Below are 27779 nucleotides of genomic sequence, written 5' to 3' on the forward strand. Positions count from 1 at the left end.
CAGTATGTATCCAATTTTCAGCCTTACTTAATGTGATGTCAATAAGTCAGATAAATCCACCAACCAGCTTTTTAAATAATTTAATAATAGTTAGATTTTCAATGTCATTGTAGAAAAAAAAACTGTTCTCAATCAGCACATTTCAGTTGAGTTTATTTCAATATATAGATGAATTCTGCTTCATTGTTTAATTGGAAGTGTAAGTGCGATCCTTTAATTTCATGTGTCACTTTATAAAGATTGCCTCCATTCTTTCTGTGGCATTTTATTACAGATCAATGATTACAAAATGTGATTTAAGGGCCCTTGGGTTCCATATGAGCACCGGAGGCAATTTGGGAGCCAAACGATTTTCAGGCCTCGCCGAAGTACAATTGCATTTTAGCCGAGTCAGCTAGTCATAATTCAGCGTAAATGCGGAGTCCGGGGTTTGTACAATGTGCACTAAATTTACTCCTTGGCGCTTTGTTGTTCAGTGTGACATTATTATAGGCTGCCTTTGGGCCAGAGTCGCTCAAGTCTTATCTCTTTCATTAGCAGCCAGCCTCTTACTCTTTGGCTACACTTGGCTTTGAGGGGGGAAGAATAGCGCTTTGTTTTTTTCCAACAGTAAAGGTGAAGTAAGCCAGGAAGTCAACGCGACGACTTGGCCGCTGTTGGAGTTGAAATAAATGTTACTTATTTCTCAGAACGCTTTGCCTTCTTTTCCTCTTGGGAGGGCAGATATACTCTAGACACGCAACCATCATTAGCCAGCAATCAGCCATTTCCCCCCCTGGCTTGCTTATTAAATCAAATTTAAAACATGCTAATCTTGTTATCACTGTATTTTGGTCCCAGCGGAATTAAACCTCAAAGTTCATGATAGTTCAGGGCTGGGCAAACTTTTTCAGTGATGTCCTCATTGAGTTGAAAGAATTGCATAGGACCAAAGAGAAAAAAAAGGCTGATGTATTCAATTTTTTGTATATGCCAATAAAGAGTCTTAAATTCAATGCCTTGGCAGTGCATGAGGAAAAAAGACAGCATAAGCCATTTAATTTTTTCTCGTTTGCATTTACCTGCAAAGGTTAGGTTTCGATGCCTATTTGTTTATAAAAGGGCCATTTCACCCATTTGGTTTTGAAACACTCAATACCATCCATCCATCCATCCATCCATCCATTAACTGCACCGCTTATCCTCAGTAGGGTCGCGGGGGGTGCTGGAGCCCATCCCAACTATCTTCGGGCAGTAGGCAGGGGACACCCTAAACTGGTTGCCAGCCAGTCGCAGGGCACACAGGGACAGACAATTCGCTCGCTCAGTCACATCTAGGGACAATTTGGACCGGCCAATTAACCTGACATGCATGTTTTTGGAATGTGGGAGGAAACCGGAATGCCCGGAGGAGACCCACGCAATCACGGGGAGAACATGCAACCTCCACACAGGAGGTTTGATCTCACAACCTCAGAACTGTGCCACACACGCGCTGACCACTGCGCCGCCGTGCTGCCCAACACTTAATACTATTTATCCCAATAAATATATTCATTTATAAATATTTTTTTAAAAAGTAATAGCAAAGTAATATCTCCATTTTGAAACCACTAATATGGATTGATTGCATTGAAAAAAAAACAATTGAATAGGTATTATATTGCATTAAATTTGATATCTTGATTAACAAATATATATCAGCACGGCAGCGCAGTGCTTAGCGTGTGTGCGGCACAGTTCTGAGGTCATCAGGTCCTGTGTGGAATTTGCATGTTCTCCCCGTGCTTGCGTGGGTTTCCTTCGGGCACTCCGGTTTCTTCCCACATTCCAAAAACATGCATATCAGGTTAATTGGCTGCTCCAAGTTGTCCCTAGGTGTGAATGAGTGAATGGGTCTTCTGTCTTTGTGTGCTCTTTGACTGGCTGGCAACCAGTTCGTGGTGTCCCCTGCCCACTGCCCGAAGACAGCTGGGATGGATGTTGATATGAATTTTGTAACTTTACTGTTAGATTTCCTATCTATTATAGAAAGGAGCTAAAGCATCATTTAAATTCTGCATTGAACACAAGGTGCTAATCAATAATTAGTTAGCACATCCACGGCACAGTTCTGAGGTTATAGGTTCTAATCCAGCTAACGGCCTTCCTGTACCAATTTTGCATGTTCTTTTTTTATACAGATGAGTGCAATTGTATTGCCTTTAACAGAACCTCCATGACTTTTATTTTAAGTCAAATAACATTGGGATAGTTTGATTCATCAAATGTTCTCTGTTTTAGGCGAAATCCAGTGGACATGGGTAAAACTGCATATCATTGTTTGAAAATTCAGCTTATTTTTCTCTTATGCTTCTCTCAGACCAGGCCCGCCAACGGATTTAATCTGGCCTGCGGGCCATAGTTTGCCCACCCCTGTGATAGATAAAACATGAAAGCTTGTAAGCCATGCCACAAATAAACACCTTCCTAGTAAGGCATCATATTGCATCAGAGTCAGGCCAAGTAGTGAATAAATGCTTAAACTAAATTTTGTAGTATATACTGGTATAGTGAGGTCAAGCAGGCTAAAAACAACATGTAGTTTGAGACCATTGTCTGAGCAGGGAATGTACTGCTGAAATATGAGCTGTAGGGAAAGGAGGAGCGCATCCATGCCAGCTCCCGTGAGATCACATGTGACAAGGGAGCGCCACTTCCTCATAAATCTGGCATTTTATTGAGCTGCCCGTCCCTCATGTGCAACATCACCATATGGGACCAAAATGAATGTTGACTGTGGCCTGCTGTGTGACCCTGATGGGGTTTTGAGAATAAGCATGCAAACACACCATTCTCTGTCTTCTTTATTCATCCCAGTTTTGCATTAAAGGGAAGAATATAAAGTAGCAAGAGAGTTTTGCAGTTTGGAAACAAGTCAACAGCCTAGATAAGGTAGGTTGTAATTTCATAAAGGGTGAGCAACAAGGGGCAGGACAAGCTCATCTAAGAGGACTTTGATGTTGTTTTTCGTCTTGAGCGTCTTTTTTCCTGCCAGGTGTGTTTTAAATAATGCACTGACACAATAATAAAATCTTCAACACTAGCAACACTACTTTATGCGTCAGACTACTGCTTTTCCCCCATTGTTTTCACACTGTGCTGTTTGAAACAAACATTTAACATCTGTTAAAGAAAATATGAAACCTGTTTCCGTAAATATCTTCCGGACAATGTAGGCACCTGCAACTTATTGACCCCTTGCACACATGCAATCTAACCACATGACAACATCATGATAGACAGCAGCAAACTGTAGTCAACAGTGTGTATGGCTAGTAAACAGTAAACAACAACAAAAATCTGAACTATTTAACACCATTGGCAACGACTGGTCAAACAAATATTGTGCAGCTGTCGGATGAGGTGGCTCACCTTGTTAGAAAGCACAAAAAGCGCAGTTTTGAGTAATTGAAGACCAACTCATACCTCCTTCCTCCTGAAATATTTACACATAAAAAAAAATCATCTTTCTTTAAGTCAAGTCAAGTCATGTTTATTTGTATATCCCTTAATCACGTTATTTGTGATTAAGGGATATACAAATAAAGGGATATAAGGGATTTGTATATCCCTTAATCACGAGTAGTCTAAAAGGGCTGCGTAGAATATTGCAAACTACAGACTATTATTAGACCATCCCCTGATCTAAAACCTACATGAGGGCAAGGAAAAACTCAAAAACCTCAACATGAGGAAAATAAAAAATCCTTAAGAAAGAACAACATATTAGGTAATCCCCCTTTCAGGATGACCAGACTGCAACGGATCATGCAAAAACAAATGATGCACAGAGATTGTCAACGTGAAATATAGGTCATTCAAAAGCTATAGAATAGAAGTGTGTTTTAAGCTTAGATTTAAACAGTTCCACTGAGGTTGCAGATCGAATCTCAGGGGACAGAGCATTCCACAACACCGGGGCCTGAATGGAGAATGCTCTCGAACCTGCGGTTCTCTTCTTGGCTCTCGGGATCACTAGTAGACCAGCAATTTCAGAGCAAAGGCTCCGAACCGGAACATAGGGGAAAATTAAATCTGAAAGATACCAGGGAGCAAGCCCATGCATGATTTTGTATAATACCAACAGAACTTTAAAATCACATCTTAAGTTAACAGGGAGCCACTGCAGGTTAGCTAAAATCGGGGTAATGTCATCAAACTTTCTTGTCTTAGTTAAAAAGCATCGTTGCTGCATTTTGTACCAGCTGCAGGCTCTTGATTTTGGATTTCAGTCCACACAATCTGAACCACTATATTGTAAATAGAGTAACCCTGTACTCCAGTGCTGATTTAAAAGCATGTTAAAGTCTGGATGCTCACCAATTCTTTGTAGCTTGTACGCTACAAAAATGCACCCCCTGCGTTAAATGCCCCCCTCGCGCAAACGTTACTAAAACGACTTCGTATCAAAATTTTGGGGGATTGTAATAGAACAGTCAGAGGGTATTTGCACCTTGTATGGAAATCCCTTATAAGCACATTCGATCTATTTACTTTGGCAAAATTACATTTTATTTTCTGAATGTTCTTTTCCCTTCATTGATAATTTCACAGTTAATGCCGGCGTAGTAAGCTTTATTGTAGAGCACATCACAGTTTTCTATGCTTGTGATATTTGAAAGATTACTGTTTTGAATCGCTGGTTAATTATGTCACGACCAGCACACAGGGTAGACCCAATCGCGTAACGTTTTCTCACAATTTTATTGAAAGAAAGAGGAAGGGCAGTGCCCGGGATCCGATGCTCACTGGACGCGGGAAGCAAGTCGCTCTCGTACTCGGATTGTGATCCGAACACGGAAGTGGATCTTCCGTAGCGAGCGATGGCGGTGTCCGGGACGGAAAAACTGGTCGGTAGCCGGAACTAGGAGAGCAAGGCGTGGTCGGGGTTGGAAACGAGTCGTAAGCCAGAACGAGAGAGTAGTAGTGGTCAGGATCAAAACAGGTCGTAACCGGAGACGGACGGGAGCAAAAACAGGACAGGTGGGAGTCAGGGTTGAAAAAGGCTTGCCTATTATAAACTGAGATTCGCAGATGGACTAGGTTCACATAGTGACAGGGAGCCAATCAGAACCCGCAGCAGTTGACGCCAAATGAGCGGGCACAGCTGAGTCACATCAGTAATCATGGCAAATTACAAGAAAAGCAGCTCATTTACGTAGTAAGGAATCTCAACGGTAAGGCACCAACGTACCTAGTAAGTACTAGCTAACTTATTATATTGTTGTGGTTGTTTTTATATTGACCAATTATATTGAGTGTTTCAGACGTGACTTGTACCTACTTAACATAAAGCTGCTCGGAAATACATCGAACGTACCTTATGAAAATTGTTCGCTGCAAATCCTAGAATATTTGTTATCATTTCATTTCAACCATTGTGTGTGTCAGTACGTTTTTACGTTCAGGGTTGTGTCAAGTCAAGTCAAGTCATTTTTATTTGTATAGCCCTAAATCACGAAGAGTCTCAAAGGGCTTCACAGATTATTACACTATATTACACAGACTATTTTTCAGCCGACGAGAAGAGTAGGTTATTCATATGCTATGGAGTAGAAGTGAGTTTTAAGTTTAGATTTAAACATTTCCACTGAGGTTGCAGATCGGATCTCAGGGGGAAGAGCATTCCACAGCACCGGTGCCCGGATGGAGAACGCTCTCGAACCAGCGAAAACTTCTTTGCTCTTGGGATCACCAGAAGACTGGCACTCTCAGATCGTAGGCTTCGGACCGGGACATAGGGGCAAATCAGATCTGAAAGATAAGAGGGAGCAAGTCCATGTATGATTTTGTATAATACTAAGAGAACCTTGAAATCACATCTAAGGCTAACTGGGAGCCAATGCAGGTGTGTGTTGGGAAAAAAAGATGATTTAATTTTCTTATTGCACAATGAATGTTTTATATAGCAGTTTGAGTTGCAATTTTTTGCCTGAAAAGTGTGATACAAATAAATTTTTATGATTTATTTTAAATGCCTTCAGGGGTTTGGGGGTTTTTAAGGGTTATTGTTCTATCTTCGTTATTCATTATCCATTATCCGTTATCGGTCAGTTCATAATACGCTACAAAGCCTAGAAGCCGGGACACTTACTCTCAGCCAAAAGGCCAAGCTAAGGTCCTAGCCCTAAAGCCTTGCTGCGATCATTGCGAATGCACCGTTCCTGGAGGTACTGCAATACCGGGCCGATGCGTGGAGTGGACAGAGCAAGCTCTTATTCCATCTCCGGATTGCAAAAATCAAAGATCATGGCTAGGTCAAAAGGTATACAAATTCAGAACCGGCATAAAGCACTCAGTTCAACAACCACAGCCGTACACAGATTGAAAAAAAATCTACCGCTTTTTGAAATTTAAACAACAAAGATTTTTGACACGAAGCGTTGTTTTAGTCTACAGCTGTCTTTTTTTGAAGAGAGACAAAGTCTTTGGGCGTGAATAAACTTTTCCAACGTTTGCATTAGATTTCCGTTTTGGTAAGTTTGCCACTTTTTTTTTTCATATTCTGAAGACGGATTGTTCTGGACGTATAAACAGAGTGTGCCATAACCTCTACCCCTGTCAAAATGTTGGCATGTATGCAACTCAACTCCTGGAAACTCCCATGGCATCATAATTTGGAGGAGCTTGGTGTAAACCAGAAGGTCACAACATTTTGGGCAGCACCAAACTCTAGTGGAACAAATCCGGTGTTGTAGAAGAATAAATCAAGCAGAGCAAAGTACAGTTTTTTCTCTCCTTATTTCGGTTTGCTTGTCGAGATTCGTGGGAGGACGGGAGCCTGTGACGTCGGAGCTAAATTATGAAAATGCGTGCACGTGGATTTTCCGTCTATAATCAGGCCCAAGTTCGGACGGATGAGATATATAGACTGAGTTGAGATTTTTATGTCCGACGGGATTCGGTGCTCAGAAGAATCCTGTTTATTGTGGGACATAGGCTGCTTGGAAAAGGGAAAAGGCTAATTTTACCTGGATAAGAGGTGCAGCGGCGTCGGTATTTGTATATTTATGATTGTCTTGAGATCTGTGTAAAGCTGTGATAAGACGTCATCATTTGCTGAAGTGACAGTTCGAGAGTAGACGATCTATATATGGTTAATACGGGGCATGTTTTATGTGTTTCCCTAGTCGATTGATGATTGGGAGTCGGACATGTAACCTTGCACTTAAGAAAAAGTGTGGTGCATGGAACCTCGCCATTTTCTACAATCTGAAAGGTTATACCGACGTTAGAAATATGAGCAGTAATCAGATGTTGTATTATTAAGATATATTCGCATAGAAACAAGCGATACAAAGAATGTGTGAGAATTGCTGACATGTTTTCAGTCTGGGAGATGTCTCATTCGGGGATGTTGGTGTGTGTGCCAGCTGGCGATAATTGTGCGTGTGTCTCTCTGTCTGTGGATGTGTGTTCTGTTCGGTTCGGTTTCTCCCCCGGCCGCCTGAGTGAGAGTGCGCGGGTGATTTATACTTAACTGTTTTTTTTTTTTTTTTTTTTTTTTTGGCGTTGGGAGAGGAGTTAAGGACGCATGGATGAATGATGGAGTGACTGCTTATTCTACATTTTACGGTCTTGTATGTGCGTTAAAGTGTTTTGCTTTTTTGTGGGTTATTCTCGCCCCCACCGCTTACCCCCACCACTCTCCGTCTTTCCCTGTGTGAGTTGAGCTCAACCGTGTGTATTCCCGCTCCGATCACCCACCCCACCCCCGTCTTTCCCCCGTCTTTCGCTCCTTTGCTGTATGGAAAATAAATAAAAGTGGAGGGATTACTTAATTCGTCAAGTGCTCCGTTTGCGTGTGGCCTTTTGATTTGTGTGATCTTGTTCCGATAAACGTGATAAGTATAGTTTGGGTAAATTGAGGAAACAATTTGGCAAGCATTTTCAAAAGACAATGAGGAGCAGATTACTCGATCTTGAGGAAGACCATGAAAAATTTAAGAATTTAATTGCTAAGGTGATGTCTTCATGGTCATTTAACCTAGACTAAACATCCGAGTTTGTAAACATGACCGATTTAACAGGATTCAGAAGTCAGACGCACTGTTGAAAAAGGCTGAAGATGGACAGAAAAACAAGCAAAGAACAAACAAAGACGTTCACTCATCCGTTGTCTGCGCCGCTTGTCTACAGCAGGGTCGTGGGGACACTGGAGCACATCCAGGCTGTCCTCAAACAGTGAGCAGGGGGCAATCTGAACTGATTGCAGCCAGTTTCGAGGAGAAAGAGGTAGACAACTGGGCACCAAGGTCAGTGTGGCACTGATAAAGCTCATGGGCGCATTCCTACAGCGGATTACGAGTGGAACGTCACAATGGACTGAGCCAGACGGCCAAGGCCGTCGACGGGGCGGTGATAACGAACAACACGAGTCTGCATTGAATCACGCTAGAATCTTGTTGATTGACGTAGTGTTTACAAATCTGAGGAATATTGATACGTTTGGATTGTGAATTATTTTATTTTTAACACAGAAATACTGCTAAAATTGTATTTTGAATCTGCTTTCCAGGAAAACGGTGATGTGTCTCCAGATGCAGGAGCATCAGGAGGATTATTAAGGAGAATAGGTAACAGGGGAATACCTTTGACTTTATATCAGATACAAGTGCACAATTTAAAAATATTATGCAAGGGGGGGGGTGTGAAATAGCTGGAGAAATAAGGGTGTAGGTCTCCGTATTTACAGGCCACGGTAGACGGAGAGAATAATAATGGAAAAGAGTAAATGGAATATTAAAATCAAAGATAAACAAGATCTTTGTGAGTACTAGGCTCAACTGAGGGGATGCGCTACAGTTAGCGCTGATGAGTGATCGCATGCAAACTCATTGGATCACGCATTTAACACCGCATGAAATGCTAACAGGCAGACCGGACCAAAACTCAATCGCTTAACGACCAGTTACTTTATTCAGCAAAATTGTCCAACGCTTAGGGAATAAACAAAACAGCAACTGGCTTACAGGCAAACAGGAACTCAAACTAGGAATACTCATAAAACAGGCTTTTACTCAGAACGGGCAAGTTCTTAAGAAGGACACACGCAAATTAGACGGTCGACACGGCGACCATGCTGGACATGACAGAAATACTACATACGTGCACAACTACAATAACACAGTTGTGCCTCTACTTATAAGTTTAATTGGTTCTAGCAGTAAATATGGAATGATGAAACAATTGTAAATCGAAACACATTATCAATTTGAATCAATTGGATTGAAACGGGATTAGTCCGTTCCGAAAGCAAACGAACCTTGTTGAATCAACTGCAATTGCCCTGAAGGTATGCTGGTGTTCAGTAGGGGTTCATACATATACACAAAATAGATAAACATGAAATAAATATAATGAAATATAACATCATAACTGTAAATGAGAAAAACTGGATGTGTCCCCAGGCTCGTGACGCCAAAAGTTTGCCCACCCTTGACTTAGAACCATTGTTTTTGGGACGATGGACTGGTGGTTAATTGCGCTTTTAATGTCGGATTTCTTTTTAGGTTCTTTTTAAGAAGCAGAATGTTGGAAAGAATTTTTTGAGCTGATTGTAGACAATTGACGGCTGTCATCTACCGGCTGGTTAAGAGACAAGAGCCCAAGGTCGAACAACCATTTGAAAAGACGTCCCAGGGGATCTCGTCTACATCAAGGTTTCGACGAAAGAGGAACCATCCGAGGCGTGAGGGACCGTACACCGTCGTGAGGGCAACGCTGGCCGCAGTCCAGGTCGAGGGTAGCTCAACATGGTACCATCTGAACCGCGGTACCACGGCTCACGCTGCCACCGTCAACGAGACCAAGCAAGATCAACAGGGCAGTAACGTTAAAATTAGGAAAACAAGATGTGGATGACAAAGCTGTGTGTGATAATAAATTGTCTGATATGATTGTTACTAGGAGCAGAGCTCGAGAAATCGCAGCGGCGAATGGAAATTGCGGGTCCAGAAGTGCAGCCGGAGATCCCGACAGCGACGCTGCAGTTGCAGACCATGACGCATCCTAGAGACAGCGGCCCGGTTAAGTGTGACACTACTGTATAACATGCCAAAACGGTTGAGGATTTGGAAAGTACAAGTACATTTTACCTCATGAAGGGCTCACTGGCCCTGAGGTATGGAAGCTCGAAAGTACCAAAATTAAAATATTACAGGAAAAGAGAAAAAATGTGAGATATGATGAAAATGTGTAAAATATAATGTTTAAAATATGGTGCCATAAGAAACATGCACTCGAAATCTTTTAAAGGGACAGTGTGTATAAATCGACCCCAAGATGTCTCTGCACTGTGGAGTGCAACCAAAATAAAAGTGCTTAACAGGATGGATAGGAGAGTCACAGTGCCCACATAAGCACTATTATCCACTGCCTCTAGGTGATGCTAATCTTATTTTGTAAATATTATAAGATACTACTGCAGGAATGGTTGAGTTAAGTGCATGACTGGATAGTGATACAGTGTACACATTGGCCTTTGGCCTGACCCCCGTGAACAATTTGAAGACCATGCACTGTCGTATTCGTCAACGGGTCTCATGAAGTCAGATGTTGGAGTGAGTGTTCATCCCAGCAGGCATCACGCTCAGTTTCCATGCAGCCCAAAACCCGGAAGCGACGATGCATCCTGACCATCCCAGACAGCAGCCTGTTCCCCGGCAGTGTGACATACCAACAAAAGAATCACAATCAGAAACCAATATATTTGTTGCTGTTATTCCTAGTGCTGTATAGTGTGTTGCGTGTTTAACAACAGTGCTAATTGATATCGTATTCAGTCCAGATCATCATATGTGTCTCTTTCCGCAGATGCTCCATTTTTTATCATAATGTAGACTGACTATTAACGTTTGCCAGATAAAATTCAAGGCGTTGAATTTAGTTGAGTCATCTGTTCCTCCTCACTCAGGAATAAGCTTGGATATTCAATCACTAACTGTGCTAATTGAGCTTCTGCCACCCTAGTATTAGCCACTACTGTCATTTGTTCTCCAAAAGTCTTAAGAATTCCTCTTTTAAGAATAGGTATGGCACAGAAACACAACAAACACATAATTATTACGACAGCTAGTACAAAAATTTCCCCCTTCGCTAACATATCACCCCAGTACCCAAATGTAGACGAGAACCAATCAAAAGAGATACTGTTCTTTTCAGTATTTACTGCCACTTCATTGCTCAACTCACGAATCTTCGACAGTGCTTTAGTGAAGCTTCCTGCTTCGGCTGTGTTTAAAGGTATATAAGTACAGCATTCCTCCTTTATCATATGACACACGCCTCCTTTACTGGCTAAGAGAAAATCGAGGGCCTGACGATTCTGCCAGGCCATCCTAGATGTCTCATGTAACTGTTCTCCTATTGCACTAAAGGCCTCGTTAGTGTAATTAATAAAACGTTGCTGGTTGTAATAAATGTAATTAATCCATTCTGCGTTCTTATTCGGAGTTATCCAGATAAATATCGATTCTAATCCAGACTTAATTTCATTCCTAGCTTTAAATTCCTCTGGAATTCCTCTCGGTTGTCCGATGGTATCTAGCTATACACGTCCACCCGGAATATATGTTCTCTTTACTGCGGCCAATTGTCAACAAAAATATTTCATTCAATTACCTTTTCCCCTTTACATTCCTTTCTTTTGTCACTTGCATGTCCCCCTCTTCTCTTTTCCTCAATGCCTACTATCTCTTCCCCTCTTTACCTTCTTTTACTAACTTTTATCTTTCTGTATTTGTAACTTCCTTACTTGCTCTGCCAACAATCCATTTTCTACATAACTTTCCCTTCTCCTACGCCCTCTAACACATGCTTTTTAGCCCACTAGTTTAATGGGAAATTGACATATAACCATCTCACTTATTTATTTATTTATTTATTTACTTATTTATTCTTTATTTTTCTTTCCAAACCAATTCAATCTACTATCTTAGCATCACCTACTTAATGTGAAAATGACGTGCATTGATCTACAATGATTCATCTTACTCATTTTTATTCGACTCAATGAATTTTTCCTCCATATTCAATGAAAAGAAAGAATTTACTCACGCTATTCCACTACTTTCGTATAACAATGCTTTTCATTCTCAAATTACTTTATTCCAATTCACTCAATTGGATTTTTCCTCGTCTTCACATTCCTTAATTTTCCAATTTTGAACTGAAAACCGGAATAGGTTAACTTTTTTCTTTTTGATATTATTCTATCCTTTCTTGGTGTTATTCTGGCATTAACATAATCTAAAGCACCTAAAATAACCAAACATAAATTTTTTTTTTGAAACTTTTCACTTCTAAATTCATCGTTTTCCAACTGAAAAAACATTTATTTTCTTGGAACTCCATAGGCTCTCGGACGTTACGTTGCACACCCTTAGCTTGAAAACGATTTCCAAAAAAAAAAAAAAAAATTTATGTTTGGTTATTTTAGGTGCTTTAGATTCTCATGAAGTCAGATGTTGGAGTGAGTGTTCATCCCAGCAGGCATCACGCTCAGTCATGCACTCATCTTGAAATGTATCGACGGCTGTTACCAAAATTTGTTATCACTTATCAGTTCAATTATTCATTTACCTTTATCACGTACCGATCAACCGTCGACGGTCCACGTGTATAATCCAGTATGTACGGATAAAGATAAATGAAGGGGGGGGTTAGTGCATGCGTCAGATGTTTGGAGTGTTGGGGGTTTTTTGTAAATGAAACATGAACAATGAAAGTTAGAATGATCACAGCAGGCTGACCGCCAGAATTTTATTTTTATTTTCGATTCGCGTAAACTCTGTCCGTGTATTGATGTCTATGATTTGTAATACTTTACCACTACCCTGTATTCATTTTTGATTTTAATTTCTGTTCAGAATGGGAGTATAAACTCCCAATGGGGGGATATGTTGTGGTAAATACACTTGCATTTGTAGAATAGATTTGCATACATGTAGAAATTTAGAAAGACTTGCTTACAGTTGTGGGAAAAGGTCAGGTAGACATCCTTGAAGATACTCTTGGCAGACATTAAGTTTCCTTGAAGATAGCGTGCAAGGGACGGGCCGCTCTGTACTTGATACGTGATACAGGACCGCCTTTTGGGGTGTACTCAATCGAAGCCTAATCGTCACTACCAGCTTTAAATACATTGTCATGTTCCTAGCTCTGTGAGATCTTCATTGACGCATCAATAAAAGCTGTATCTCCCTTCGACGAGGCTCCTGTCCATTTTCCTTATCCACATATGAGAAGACTTTTCTCTCGATTATCGAACCTCCAATTTCTCCAACATATGGTTCTGCACTTAACATGTCAACTGCAAGATAGTAGTCTTAAAAAAAGACTGTATTATTTATCGCCTCCAAGTTGTGAAAAAAATCATATCATATAAACGTGCATTTATTAAACATGTTTGTAGGTCAGGTAATTTGCATTTACTTTACACACCATGAGCCTCATCTAAAGGGTGCTAACATAATTATCCGTCATCTTGCTGCTTCAGGTACCCAAAAGAACCAATACTTCGCAAAAGACTGGGCACGGCTAGGTCACCGTGAGTCTCCAGTTTGTATTCTCCCCTATGCTTTTTAGCACTCATTTTCAGTTGCACGACACAACACATCAACATCTAGTGGTCAAAAAATACCCACTTTCCCTTTAAATATTCTTTGATTTTTTTTATGTACTGTACATGTATTTTGTTTATGTGGTCATTTAATTTCCAAAACCCCATTTGAAGCCCTACTAAAAAGCCAAAATTGAAAGTTAAAACGCCCATCATTCAAACAATTTTGGTGCAACCGTAATTGTTGCTTAATTACCATACAACAATCATCTTTGAAACCTTATATCTAAAAGCAAAATTATAGCCCGTCAATACCTGACGTATTTTACACACTTTTCAGATATTTCGTCTTAAAACAGACAGATTAGAATAAAATACAAATATGCACGATTCAAATGTATTTACCTTACAACCAAGACAAAGCTGAGACGCCTACTTTGCGTGTACCTCGGAAAGCATCCTGTTATCCTATTGAGCCTATGGTACACTCAAGGTTACGACCATAACTGCAATTTGAACGCTTTATTTTCAAAGAAAACATTAGTTTTAAATGCATCTGTGTAGTATATGTAGAAGGTTATTCATTTTGAAGACTTTGAGGGTTACCGATGCGTTGTACCACTCAAATGAGCCTTATTCTCCCAGTGGTTGTGAACGCCACACAACTCCCTCCCTTCCCAGTGTGTCTCCTGGTCCAACAGTACAGAACAGGACACCGCATTCGACTAGCATGGCGCTTGCTGGACACGCACCAACTTTTCTTTACTCTCCCATCTCGCTTCGTTTAACTTAAAAATAACCTACAACTTCAACGTGGACGAGCTAGACAACAGTTTGATGCCACCGACAGACACAACAGAACCCGTTTGTTGATTTTTTTTTTGTAGGGGGGAAACCGGTGGGGGGTAAGGGGAACTAGTTGTCGTAGTAAGGGGGAGCTGGCTAAGTAATGACGCTAGCTACAACTTTGTGAAAACAACTGACACAAGGAAAAGACGAAGAGGCAAGTAAGTGAATTTTAATTAAATTTCTTGGGTTATTCGTCTTAATCACTTGGTAGATACATTTCAGTTACTGGTAAACTTGTTAATGCCAATAAAAGTTACCGCTCGGCTAGCTTCCTTACACCATTCACCTGACTAAGAGAAATAATGTGCCCGATTCAATTCTAACGTGTTTGGTTAGGAAAACAACAACTCAAAACAAAACTATAAAATATAATAACCAGCATATCTGCAGGACTTTGAAACTGACTTTGAAAGTGAGTATACAGGGGACAGATTACAGACCTGTATAGACTCTTGTTATAGAGCACTATGTGACATTCCCCATTCTTACCAAGACGCCATATCATCTACCAAGTCAAGGCAGTGGAAAAGGGCCATGCACGAGGATATAAAATCTTTGGAAGAAAATCATACCTTCAGCCTCACCAAATTACCACCAGAAAAAAACAGACAGTGGGGGGCCGATGGGTTAATGCACTAAAATGTGACACTGATGAATCAGAGAAATAGCAAGATTTGTTGCTAAAGGTTACAGTCAAAAATTTGGAAGTGACTTCGAGGAAACATTTTCACCCTCGGCTGACATGACAAGGGTGAGGGTGATAATGCAAAAGGCGGCACAAGAAAATTAATCCTGCACCTGATGGATGTGAAATAGCATATTCACATGCACCAATTGACTGTGAAATGTATAGACCAACCACAAGGTTATGAGAAAAGATTAGGAAATGGTGAGAAACTTGTGTGTAAACTGAACAAATCTCTTTACGGTTTGAAACAAACAGGTCAAAACTGGAATGACATGTTACATACATGTGTCACTGAAAATGGTTTTGTTCAGAATCCAGCAGACCACTGTGTGTATACAAGGAAGAAAGAGAATGCAAAAGTGATCCTATAGGTATGGGTTGATTATCTTATCATCGCAGCCAGTAATGAGAGTGTACTTAACAGTGTAAAGATAATGTTGACAGAAAAATTCAAAATGAAAGATCTGGGAAAATTAAAACATTTCCTGGGAATTGATTTCAGCCAAACATATGTTAAGGTCAAAATGTCTCAAAAGAAATATGTTATCAAAATATTGGGAATATTTGAAATGCAAAATTGTGTTCCAAAGTAAGCCACAGAGCTAAGAGCAAGTGGGGGTATTAAGTTTTGTCAATTTAATAGCGCTCTTACTCGTGGTATTGTGGTAAGACGTTTTTCATTGTGTGACGTTTTGTTTGGTTTTGCAATTGTTCATTGCCATGTTGTACTGAATGGAGCCGTGTTCTTGTTTGCTTGCTGTTGAGGAATAAATATGCTTAAAGGTTGAACCACAATGTCCTGCTTATCTTCTCACGCATAAGGAAACTGCACATTCTGACACATCCTTAACATTATTGTGGATTAAAATATTGGAGAATCTACAAAAACTTTAAAAATGCAATCTCCCTGGAGCACATTAGTATAATTGCATAATTTATTCTCTTAACAGAAAGCGATTTTATGTTGGAGTTGTGGTTTGGGGTTATCTTTCAATGCTACTACTTTTTCTGACACCGCTGGATTAATAAGTTGTCTTAAATGACTAAATAGCCTTTAATGATATGTCATAATGTCATGTTTCAAATTGATGCTAGTGTTTAGGATCTCTCATTGTAAACAGACAAATATCAAAATCAAAATGTATTTGATTTTGTGCCAGTGTCCATTTTGACAATGATGTACAACATTAAGTAAAATCGCAGTAAAACATTACTAGTAAGGCATTGCTGGATCTGACCTTAATCTTTTTTTTCTGTGGCTACCTGCATCTCACGAGCATTAGGTTGGTGATTGTTGCAGTTGTTACTAAGGTATCCACATCCAATATCAACATTGGTCCAATGTCAAGCTAAAAAACAGAATTGTATTTCATCCAAAGTCTCTGATGTTGACACCTATATTGGTGCTGTTTCCGCTACTGTTCTATCCATCAGTGTATATAGTTGGAGCATGATCTTCCTGGCAATGCTGCTTTTATTTTTTGGACATGTATATCGGAGAGCAGAGGCACTAAAATAAGGTTGATAATTCTAAGTTATATCAAGTTCAGGAACCCCAATTATCCTAAATCAGCACTACAATTAACCGTATGTGTAACGGGTGTAATAATAACTTTTGTTTTATTGAAATTCCTGCTGAAATATGTGTATAGTTTTTGGTAAGTGTCCTGCAAGGATGAGTCCAACAGTGCCACCTGCTGGTATCAGGTGGGGTTTGTTTTTGGCTTCTGACATGTGACCGGGAGGCGGGGTTTGTTGGCAGTTTTCAGAGGGAACTGCTACTGGTAAGACACATCTTTTGGTGCTCTACAAAAGAAGTTAATTTTAAACATTATAAACACAGCTGACAAATCTCTCAACATGTTGTTAAAAGTATCTTCTTGAAATGGATGTAAAAATGTATTGTGATATTCTAAAATGTATTTTATGTAAATTGAAAAGAAAGCTCTTTGATATGCTTTGTTGGGCTGTTTCCAGAGAGAGGTGCTACTGAGATCAAAGCCAGCAGAAAAGCTAATGTTGTGACTCATTCATTTGCAGAAATTGTAATAATAAAAACCTCATTATCCAGTCCAGCGTGAATGTGGATCTTTGGTGGGACAAGTACACCGCGGTTACATATGTACAATTTATTTTAAAATTGGATAGGATTTTGTCGGTATCGGACTATACTCTGCGCCAAAATATCAGTGTGGTATTGGAAGTGAAGAGGTTGTAGCAGAACACTCCTAGTTGTTATAATCCTGTACTGTAAATGTATTGTACTTAACAATTCTATATTTTACAATATGAAGTATGTTTGAAATGCTTATAGAATAGATTATGCCTTTATTGTCATTGTTACAACATGGGATATATTGTAACAACGAAATTGGACGACTCCAGTTCCACATTTTACAGTGAGGATAATGAAACAAAGAGATAAAGGAACAAAGAACATGTTTTAACTGTCTTATGTGCTGATCAAATTAAATTGATTAGTTGAAATATCTTAGCCTAAACTCTTTCTTTGCCGAATTAATTTTGACTTCATCTTGCTAAAAATCGATACCCCATCTTTCTTGTGATAGGATATTTATAAAAAAACATACAATCAGTTTAACAAACAGAAGCAGAATTGAAACAAATAATAGTGCTGGCCCTTGCTTTGACCTTGTCCTGTAAAGTTGCATACTTTTTGCGCATAAAGTGCAGTGAAGTTGTTGGGGAGATGAGATGCAAGCTGAAGTATCCTCTGGTGATGTCACATTGCATTGGTCTTGCTACAGTACAGTAGCAAGTTTCTACATAGCATGACTAAACCAATCGCTTCGAATGGCTGCACTCTTAAGCTAAATTCATTTGAAATGTTGGAAAGGGAATAAAATTACAGAAGGCAACTTCTGTCAAACTACAAGACAGCAGAAGCCAAAGTGCTTCTGACTGACAAATTCCTGTCATTATATGATTCGACTTTTTTTGTATTTTCTGTATGCACATTTTAAAAATGCCTGGACATAATTTATTGTAATGTACAATTAGTTGTGGACTTGCATGTCCGATGTTACTGGGTCCAAAGGCTTCCTTACTCCAATTTGAAATCCTTAAATCCATCAGGTTGTCATTATCGTTAATTTTTTTTAGAAATGTTTTCAAGGTGGCATTCCCCATTATTGTGTGTGTGTTTTGATTAAACCATCAAAGACTGTTCCCAGGTGCGTTTAACACCTTTGAGGTTAGTCCGGTTTAAAGTAAACTTTGAACATCCATGTTTCTTTAAACGGGCTTTGGTTCAGGTTTTTATGCTGTGTTTCCCTTTGGTACTGACATGATTATATACATAATTTATGCATCAGTTAGAATGTTTTTCTATGGATTGATTGGCAAGGCTATGGAGCCACCAAGACATTTCCAGATAATTTTGTTGAACTTCTGCTCCATTTTACCACTGGAAATTGATAAGCATAGTACAATGTATTGTGGTTTGGTTGGTTGGTTGGAGGCCTTAACCAATAAGGTAGTAGGGGCACAATTCGCTGTGGTGTATCTTGGACAAGTACAGCCTGGCTGCGCCCATCCCTCTCCGAGCCAGTAGATTCTTTTTAAGTGGCTTGTTGAATGTTTTGAAATAACTGAGTGCAGGTTGAGAGTCATTTTCCAACAAATTCTGTTGTAAGTCACGTCATAGTCATTGCAGTTAAGACATCTAAAAAAGGTGTTTCTTTGTGATATATTTTCCTCTGAGCACAATGTTGTCATTTCCATTGGTGCTGCTAACCAATTACTGCTAATCAAATTGAAACACTCATCCTAATGAAAGAGTACAATCTTAATCTGATGTCCTGAAAAGCAACTCATATAATGAATAAATACTAATGACTTTAGCTATTGAATTTGTAGCAAATCATTATCAAATTGCAAGCTTCTTAGTAGGTTAACAACTCCTGTTGAATCATTTTTATTGGGTTTAAGCATCTGCTTGTATTCATTAAAAAGATAAAAATCCAAATTAGATTTCATCCAAGTCAAGTCACATTTATTTATATAGCCCTTAATCACAAAAATGTCTCAAAGGACTGGACAGGATTACAATTGCACAATTACCTGAAAAAAAGTTCAGCCCTTCAATGTTTGCTATTATTGCATCAATATTCTTCAGCTCTATGATTTTTACACACGCATCATGTGACTTGGTTCTCAGTATTGTTGATTAATCTGCACATGTTGACCGTGTTTTGCAGCTCATGCACAGGCCATGTCTGTAACAGAGGGATGGAATGACTTGGCACAAGTGGACTAAGCGCCATGATTTTCAGCTGAAACGATAAAGGCAAAGTGGTCAAGACAATGGAAGAATCTGTTTTGTTGGATCTGCTGGAGTGCCCAGTGTGTCTTGAGCGTCTGGACGCGTCAGCCAAGGTTCTGCCTTGTCAGCACACCTTCTGCAGACGCTGCCTCCAGGGAATCATGGGTTCCCGTGGTGAGTTGCGCTGCCCGGAGTGCCGCACACTGGTCGAATGTGCTGTGGATGAGCTGCCCAGCAACATCCTGTTGGTGCGCCTCTTGGACGGGATCAAGCAGAGGCCCCGCAGGACGGTGCCTGGGCCTGCAAATGGCACCTCAGGAGCCGTGGCCCGGGTGCACAGCAATGGAAATCGCAGTGACCAGGGTGCTCTTGGACCACAACCCCAGCGTGCCCAAGCGAAGAACACTGTTGTACGGGTGAGTCTACTCAAGTCATTACTATGGCCCATCATATTAAGGTCCTACCAGTGCTTTAGAATCCACCAAAAAAGTTATGTTTTAAAACACAAAGTATCTTATACATTCAATTGATCCTGAAGACCAGATAGGGCAATCCCCCCCAAAATATAAATATGCGTGCATTCTTGTGGAATATTGGGTGATGCTGTGGTACCCAATAAAAAACCAAAGTTATTGGTATATCAGAAATGTGAATGGTATATCAGAAATGTGAATGGGGTTTCTCATCAACTGCGGAACTGGAGCCAGAAGTCCAAACCATATAGCCCACTGTACTGCTTAGATCTGAAACGATACAATGCAAATCTGCGTGGATTAAAAGAAGCACGTTGCATTACCGCTGTTAATCTTTATAGCGGATTAACAGCAATCATAGTAAAATAGAAAGCATCAGTTAATAATTTACCAAAGAGGGTTTGCTCCTTTCTGTACAGGCCAACTTGTTGGTTGTAATGAAATTTATTGAGATTTTTTGTTTGCACTTGAAGGTCCTTTATTAAATGCGTTTTGTCAATGTACTTGAGAAATTCAAAGTAGGACCTGGAGGCCATTCATGTTATCTGCATTTGTAAAGTACACTTGATGGAACTGAAACAATCTTAAAGCGTATGTGCAGTATTATCCATAGAGATGACTGAATTTTGTTTTTTTCTTGTCTTCACTCAATTCATGACTGCATGGCCATGTCTTGAACAAGTAGATAATATTAAACTTGAACTTGGTCCACTTCTACAATGCCAGTCAACAATAACATCCAAAATGCTAAACTCTAATATGTGCTAACACCATGAAAGATAAGCTGATTCTGAGTCTCAACATATTCTCTATTTGGTTTAGTCATACAAGTTACACTAACGTCTTATGAGATTTGAAGCAACAAAGAAAGGTTTGCACAAAGTGCAGAGGAATTTGCAGACTTTTAATGAGGGTGATATTGAGTTATAACTTTTTTTCCATGATAAAATACGTCATATGTTTACCTAATTATTGTAAGTTAGGCAGTATACTTGAGTTGTTAGTTCATACAATAATGAGACCCAAGATAGAAAAAAAAACTTAAAAATTTGAAAGTGCTTTTTGTGAGCAGTTCTGACCTGTACAAAAAAAGGAGGACAGGGTTGACAAGAAGATGTCAAGGCCCAGTGTAAAATCATCAGAATGTCAACAGCCCGATAATGGATCTCCCCAGCCTAAGATCAGAGGCCTGCCCGTAAATTGCTACTGGGCGACCCGCCTTGCTGGCTACAGTATCACTCTATTCATTTGTGCGCTTTTCAAAGCGTGTTTGGGCTTATGGGAAATTCCCTGAGCTTGGTAAAAACCCTTTCTTTGTTGACCTCTCACACTTTCAATGTTTTGAGTCCTTTGACATTTGACACATTTGGTTTAGTTTCAAACATACTGCGGTGCATTTTCTTTGATTATGTGGTTTTGTTAGATGAATTTTGATTGCTTTTGTTCAACCTTCCATACAAACTAAATTAATTTACTACTAAACAATAATTGTTTTTATTATGGGAGTTTTACTTCTCTCATAAAATACGCCACCGCTGTACTGTCATGTAGAGATGACAATGCAATAGGCAAAACTAAAGGTTCTTTTTCCACCAAATTATATGGTTTTGTTTAATTTGCCACAGAACTATATAAGTATAGGCTTGCTTTAACTCACTATTTGAGAAGTGTAAATTATGTACCGAAGAGACGGTATGATATGCTATATGTTAAGTGCAAATAATTATTTTATTTAACCTTTACTCAATCAGAAGACATTTTAAATTTAATGCAAGTACATAAGGCAAATACTCTCAAACCATAACGTGTTACAATGTTATTTAGTACATTACCGTATTTTCTGCACTATAAGGCGCACCTAAAAGTCTTAATTTTTTTCAAAAGCTGACCATGCGCCTTGTAATACAGTGCGCCTTATATATGGCTCAATATTAAGTCGCAAGGTCTCCCAACTTACGCAACAGCCCCCGACTCGATTTTCCCCCGAACGTGGAGTAGTCCGCAGTGTATGCTGGGATTTATATACCGGCGTTTCATTGGCTAACCAATGTGTCAATCATCATTTGAATCGATCGCTATTGGCTGAAGTTATTCGGAGCCTCGGCTAGGCTAGAGGGCCAAAACAAACCCTGCAATTTGCCGAAAAATATGTGTCAATCATCAGTTAAATTTATCGCTATTGGCTGAAGTTATTCGGAGCCTGTGATAGGCAAGAGGGCCAAAACAAACCCTGCAATTGGCCGAAAAAGATGTGTCAATCATCAGTTAAATCGATCGCTATTGGCTGAAGTTATTCGGAGCCTCGGATAGGCTAGAGGGCCAAAACAAACCCTGCAATTGGCTGAAAAAGATGACTCTGAATAGCAAGCTTGCTAAAGTACGCCATAAAGAAACATGTTTCATTAGTCTGTATTTGTAAATATTTTACTCTCCTGGATTTACTTCACTCACGGTTGTAAGAAGACCATGGTTGCGTATCATTATTGAAGGTGAGAACTTGCGGCTTTATATTTTCCCGGTATCTTGTTTTAGAACAATCTTGATGTTGCTGTGATGAGTTGAGTGAATTAAACTAAATTCCAAGTGTTTATTGTCATATGCACAGTAAAGTTGCGAGCGAAAAAGAAAATAGAAACTAAGGAATGGTTGGCATTTCTTGAATCCCAAGACTTTAACCTTCCGAATGATATTTGAAACGATGCATTTGAGTGACATCGTCTACGACACGTATTTGCTTCTTTGCAAGCTTTGGGAATGTTAAGGGGGTAATAAGTTTGACTGAATCATCTGACTGTTTTGTCGACGTTCCCATTGTAGCGCCTTATAATCCGGTGCGCCTTATCTATGGAAGATATAGGACCAAAAACTATTTTTTGGGGGTGCGCCCTTAACCCGGTGCGCCCTATAGTGCGGAAAATACGGTACGTTATGTCGTAGTGCATGTTAAGCAAAAAATGTTCGAAACTGTAAAACAGGTGCTGAACAATGCACATTATTTCTCACACACTTATTATTATTATTTGTCAAACTAATATAACTTTTACTTAGTTCTGATGGTTTTAAACTTTTGATTTGAAACTTGGACATATTGCTACAAATTCAGCCAATTCCCTAAACCACTATCTTTTAAGCATTAATTTCCCAACAAGTGACTAAATGTGCCAATTTTCCCTCTAAGGCTAACAACTTGTAAAATAGTAAATAAAATAAAATAAAAACAAATGCTTCTTTTACTCTGAGTGCATCTGTAGATGTTTCCCATGTTTTTTTTCCTTGGTAGGTCTTCGCCTGTTAATAAAATTAGCTTCTTCTGTTTCAAATAGGCTGCCATGAGGCATTTTGCTAATGACAGACAAAAGCCCGGCTTTGCAGGTGTAAGGTCGTCACAACATAAAAGGCTCCAAATCAAAGCCCATATGCCGATTGGCTACTCTGATCCCCTGTACCCCACCACCCCATGGGTTAGTCCCCATGGGTTCTTAAGCGCTTCACTAACCCTTCTCGACACCTTTAACTTCATTTCTTCATTGGTGGGTGGCTAAAAATGTGCGGCTGAAGCCTTTTTTTAATGTCAAGCCCCACCTCTGATTTTTGTATAGCCAGGAGAGTCAAGTGCTATGTGACAGATGCACAACAGGATTTTGCCTTGGGGCCCCGTCTGATCTTACTGCTTAGCCGACATGAGTTGAATAACCAGTAACAGAAGCTGATGAGTGTTTGTTAATAGTGTCTTGACCAAAAGGGACAAATGTTTAGTGCAAAGTCAGCTTTGAGACCCCCACCTCTTAACTCCATCTCCAGGGCTTTAGCAGTTGTTTGACACTTTTTTCTGGCATTTGCTTTGACTTAGTGTAAGAGGGGGGGTGGGCAAGCGGGTGGTCCAGCGGAACTCTTCAGTTTGACGACTTAGATCCCACGGTGCTGGGTAACATGGATATTTTGACTTCCTCATGCCTTTTTTGTTTTGCCAATATTGATTGAGAACAGACTGTTAGCCAAAAATCTTTGGGGTGAGTTCCGTTTAGTCAATCATTTCTGTTTAAGAATCAATGTTGACATGGGTTTTCGCCAAAGAATAATGGGGGAAAGGTTTTGATACAGGAAACTTGCGCGGATGCCATATTGGTCGACCGGTGGCTTGAATGTTTTCTGGAATCAACAGTTTATTGCTTGGGTTTATAACTTGACCAAAAACACTTCCTTATTCACTCTAGATGAATATTAAAGAAAACACTCACGACTTTGCCTCAAATATAAGCGGCTCTGCTTTAGGTACATTTAATTTGTACTGAGTTTTGCTACCCTTTTGTATCATACCTAACATTTCTAGTGGACAGAGAGGAAAAGCTTTGATTTCTTTTAACTCCGCTACAGTTTACTGTGTACACTTGTATAACAGCTTCAGGATTTTAACCGAGGTGCAAGAATACATATTGTGTTCCATCAGTATTAATTTAACTCTGACAGTCTGAGTTGGAATCGTAAAACTAACACAAACACACAAAAACAGTGTACAGTCAAAGTAATAGGAATAATTGAGTCAAGATGAGTATTTCCCCCTTTTCTGGTTAAAATTAGTATGAGCAATTGTGAAATATCTCAGAAAAAATTATCCTGAACAATAATTGTACAATCAAAATATTTCGAACAGATGTCTCACTCATTCAAGATTAAGAATACTAATGTAGAACTTTATTGAACAATAACATACAGATTTCGAAGTTGTTTTTTCCTAAGTTAGCGTCAAAGTGTCCCCCATAAATTCTCAGTCAAAGTCTTATCGTGATCATGGGTGTTCTGCCTGTAGACTTTACTGCATCTGCAGCAGCTGCAAGAGATGTTCTACCTTGTCATTGTGACGCATTACCTTTTTGTGTTTCAGTCATCATTTAGAAGCAAAAAAAAAAAGTTGACCTCACCTGTGGAAGAGGGATGTTGTTACTTTTCCACATTGTTCTTGACATGAACTGGCTGAGCTTCTTCATTCATTGGCTTTTTTTGCTGGTTCTTGACTGATCTTCCATGACAAGGAACTCGGACTTAGTGTTTCATTGTTAGTAATAAGGAAAATATTTGGTCTGTAAAACATCTTCGGCCTTTCTGCTGTGCATCGAGAGCCTTAAACTTCTTGTTTTTCTTTTTAAAGGTTTCTCATACCCACATCAAACAAACGAGACGCCTGCGTCAGATTTCATTTCCCTGTTATTTTTTGTCATTGTCGTTGATTTATGACCCTGGCGAAAAAAAGAGAAAAAATGTTTTTGTTTTTCTTATGCAGCGGTTCACATTAAAATTCCTGCACGCATCTCTCATCTGAGGTTGATGAGTCACACCGGCCCACTTTGATGACGTCAGGCAGTTGTCGAATCCTCTCTTCGTGGCCGACTGGCTGACCTCTCTGGGTGACACAAGCCCATAATTACGCCCTCACACTACACCACAAAGCTGGCAAGTGCACCATGAAAGCTTTCCATTGCTGGGATGTTTTCTCCAAAAGATTTTGGGCCACCCTATCCATGATCACTCAAACCTAGAGAACTATGAGGCCCCTTAATTACTAAGTCTTTTTAATGTTACATTCTTAAATGTTTACACACATTGTTTAGACAAGCTGGGTAGGGAAACGCTTGGATGCGAAACGTAGCAACGGCTCTAACTCGATGTGAGAGATGCTAATTTGAGCAATACCAGTGTATGTTACTAAAAGTAACTACTCTGAGCATATGCTTACTTCTATGGCGAGGATCTGTGCCATATCTACAGTATATTTACCCTCAAATGCCAAATAAAAGGGTTCACCTAGTACAATTAAAGTTGTCCCCCAACAAAATATGTACACACAAGCAACCTTATCGTAGGCTGCTAGCATTGAAACCAGTCTCTTATACTTTGCTAGTACTTGCCAGTAAATGCCATCATCTTTCTGATGTACTGGAGTCTTGCAGTCTACCTTCAGATTCAAAATGTTTTGGCTTTTGTTGTGATTTTTTTTTCTTTGTGTCAGTGTACTGGCAATTTTTTTATTTCCTCAGCCTCCATCTGCGGAGCTGTAAAAGGTATAATGTGTAATGTTGGAGACTTGTTTAGCATCGAATCTTTACATGTTTTAACTTCCAGTGCTTGCTTAAATGTGTTAGGTGCCGTTATGATTCTCCAAAATCATTACAAAAAGTAAACACCACATAACAAATACCAAATATTGGTTGCAGATCTGCTAAAAATACTTGTACTATTGAGTTTTGTACAGCACAAATTAAAAAACAAAATCCCCTCAACTGCCACAACTTAATCTGCAAAAAAGGGTATGTGTTTGACCAAATATGTGACCTAACTTTAGAGAGGGAAGCATGCTTTTGTATGATGTAACGAGAGTCATTTACACTCATGTAGCGATTGCCGGCCTGCCTATGTAGCTTGTATTGGAAACATAAGCCAGATAAGGGTTTACATTTACATACTTAACTATTTTGACCTGAAGTAAACTTATTCACTTCATACTATTTAGTGCACAAGTAGAAGTGGGTTGAGTTAATGAGGTTGAATTATTTTGTTTTTGGAAAGCACTGGGGTTGTTTTCCAAAATGTTCGGAATAAATGACCTCAGAAGAAAATACTTATAAGTCATCCGATCCGGCTTTACATCAAATGCAGCTGATCTCTCTGCTATAAATCCCTTTGGTTTTTTGGAAAACATACGATGACTGAGTGGTCAAGCAGCTGCTTTTTTGCTGGTAATTACCATCTTCAACATGTCAGGGTGTGCAAAATTCCCTAGACGAGGTTCAAAAGAGCAAATAGGGTTATTTCTCCCTGGTGGACGGTAACGCTACTCCCCTGGTATAGACTTCGTTGTTCTCTTTGGTCTTTTTGTGTCCCTCTTAAGACTGGTCATCCCAAACAAAACTAGGAAGTAGTTGCCTTGTTTTGTTCCGTCTCATCTTTTCCCCAGAAAAGGAGGGATGTTATGCGTTAGTGTGAGCGTCACTAAGGAATTCCATGAGTAGTTGCAGGTCATTGCTCGACCCCTCCCGTTCCACCACCATGTTCCACCACCCCCGTAAACATGCTTAATCTTGTCTTGCACATTTATCTTCCTTGGAGTTAAAAGCTGCTGATTACTTCTCTTGTGGTTGTATTGTTTTTTTTCTATTATAAAAAGAAGTTATGTTGCAGTTTGCCTGACGGGTATATGCCATCTAGATGCTTTGTCATTTTAGTCACAATAAGCTTGACTGTCATGTAGACAAGCTAGCATGCAGTGACTTGCTTTTGCACCTGAAAGCTTTTGTGGTTCTGCCCCTGATAGCTTTTGTGGAGAATCTTTTGCCCGGAAAATGTATCCAAACTATAAACTGTTTGATCATAATTTTCACACATCTCTTCCTAATAGTGGTTTCTTTTAACAAATGCATTCATAGCCTTGTGACAAGTAACAATTTAACTATGGGTGGTCCACTGACCAAATATATTTACCAATAGCCTCTGTTGCCCCCACCACCACAACAGTCATACTGCCCCAACCCTGCCTCCTCAAGTCTCATCTTAAGCAAGTCTGTCATCAAGACTATGGCAATATATGCAGTCATTAGCCCACTCACCACATTACTTTCGCACCTGTAGGCTTCCTTCATAGTTGTTTAAGCAAGAGTGTTATCCAATACAAAGAACAGAGTTGTATTTTACCAAAGTAAAATTCATGTTACATTTTTCAGAAATCCATTTAATCGTTTACAACTTTATCGCCTTTAGCAGGCATGACAAATATAGGGCTTGCAGGCCGGATCCAGACCATTGGATGATATATCCTATACATTTCTGAGTACAGTTCCTAGTGAAACTATTAAGTTTTTCATTTTTGAAAGTATTACATTTTCGGTATTCAAACTTAAAGCTAAAAAACAG

General features: G+C 39.6%; 1 protein-coding gene and 1 pseudogene across 1 annotated transcript in view; one reads left to right on the plus strand and one right to left on the minus strand.

Moving 5' to 3' along the window:
* Nucleotides 1-6169: 6169 nt before the first annotated feature.
* On the minus strand, nucleotides 6170-6290 carry LOC148354900 (U2 spliceosomal RNA; annotated as a pseudogene).
* Nucleotides 6291-14513: 8223 nt separating this feature from the next.
* Nucleotides 14514-27779, plus strand: part of sh3rf1 (SH3 domain containing ring finger 1) — a 50570-nt gene continuing 37304 nt past the window's right edge. The window contains exons 1-2 of the mRNA XM_088349555.1: nucleotides 14514-14589; nucleotides 19340-19820. Of these exons, the coding sequence (XP_088205681.1) occupies nucleotides 19446-19820 (375 nt within the window). The 5' untranslated portion in view covers nucleotides 14514-14589; nucleotides 19340-19445. The remainder of the gene's footprint in view (nucleotides 14590-19339; nucleotides 19821-27779) is intronic.

The sequence above is a fragment of the Urocampus carinirostris genome, chromosome 12 (genome assembly GCF_059441175.1).
Source record: "Urocampus carinirostris isolate Australia breed hairy pipefish chromosome 12, RoL_Ucar_1.0, whole genome shotgun sequence".
Taxonomy (NCBI): domain Eukaryota; kingdom Metazoa; phylum Chordata; class Actinopteri; order Syngnathiformes; family Syngnathidae; genus Urocampus; species Urocampus carinirostris.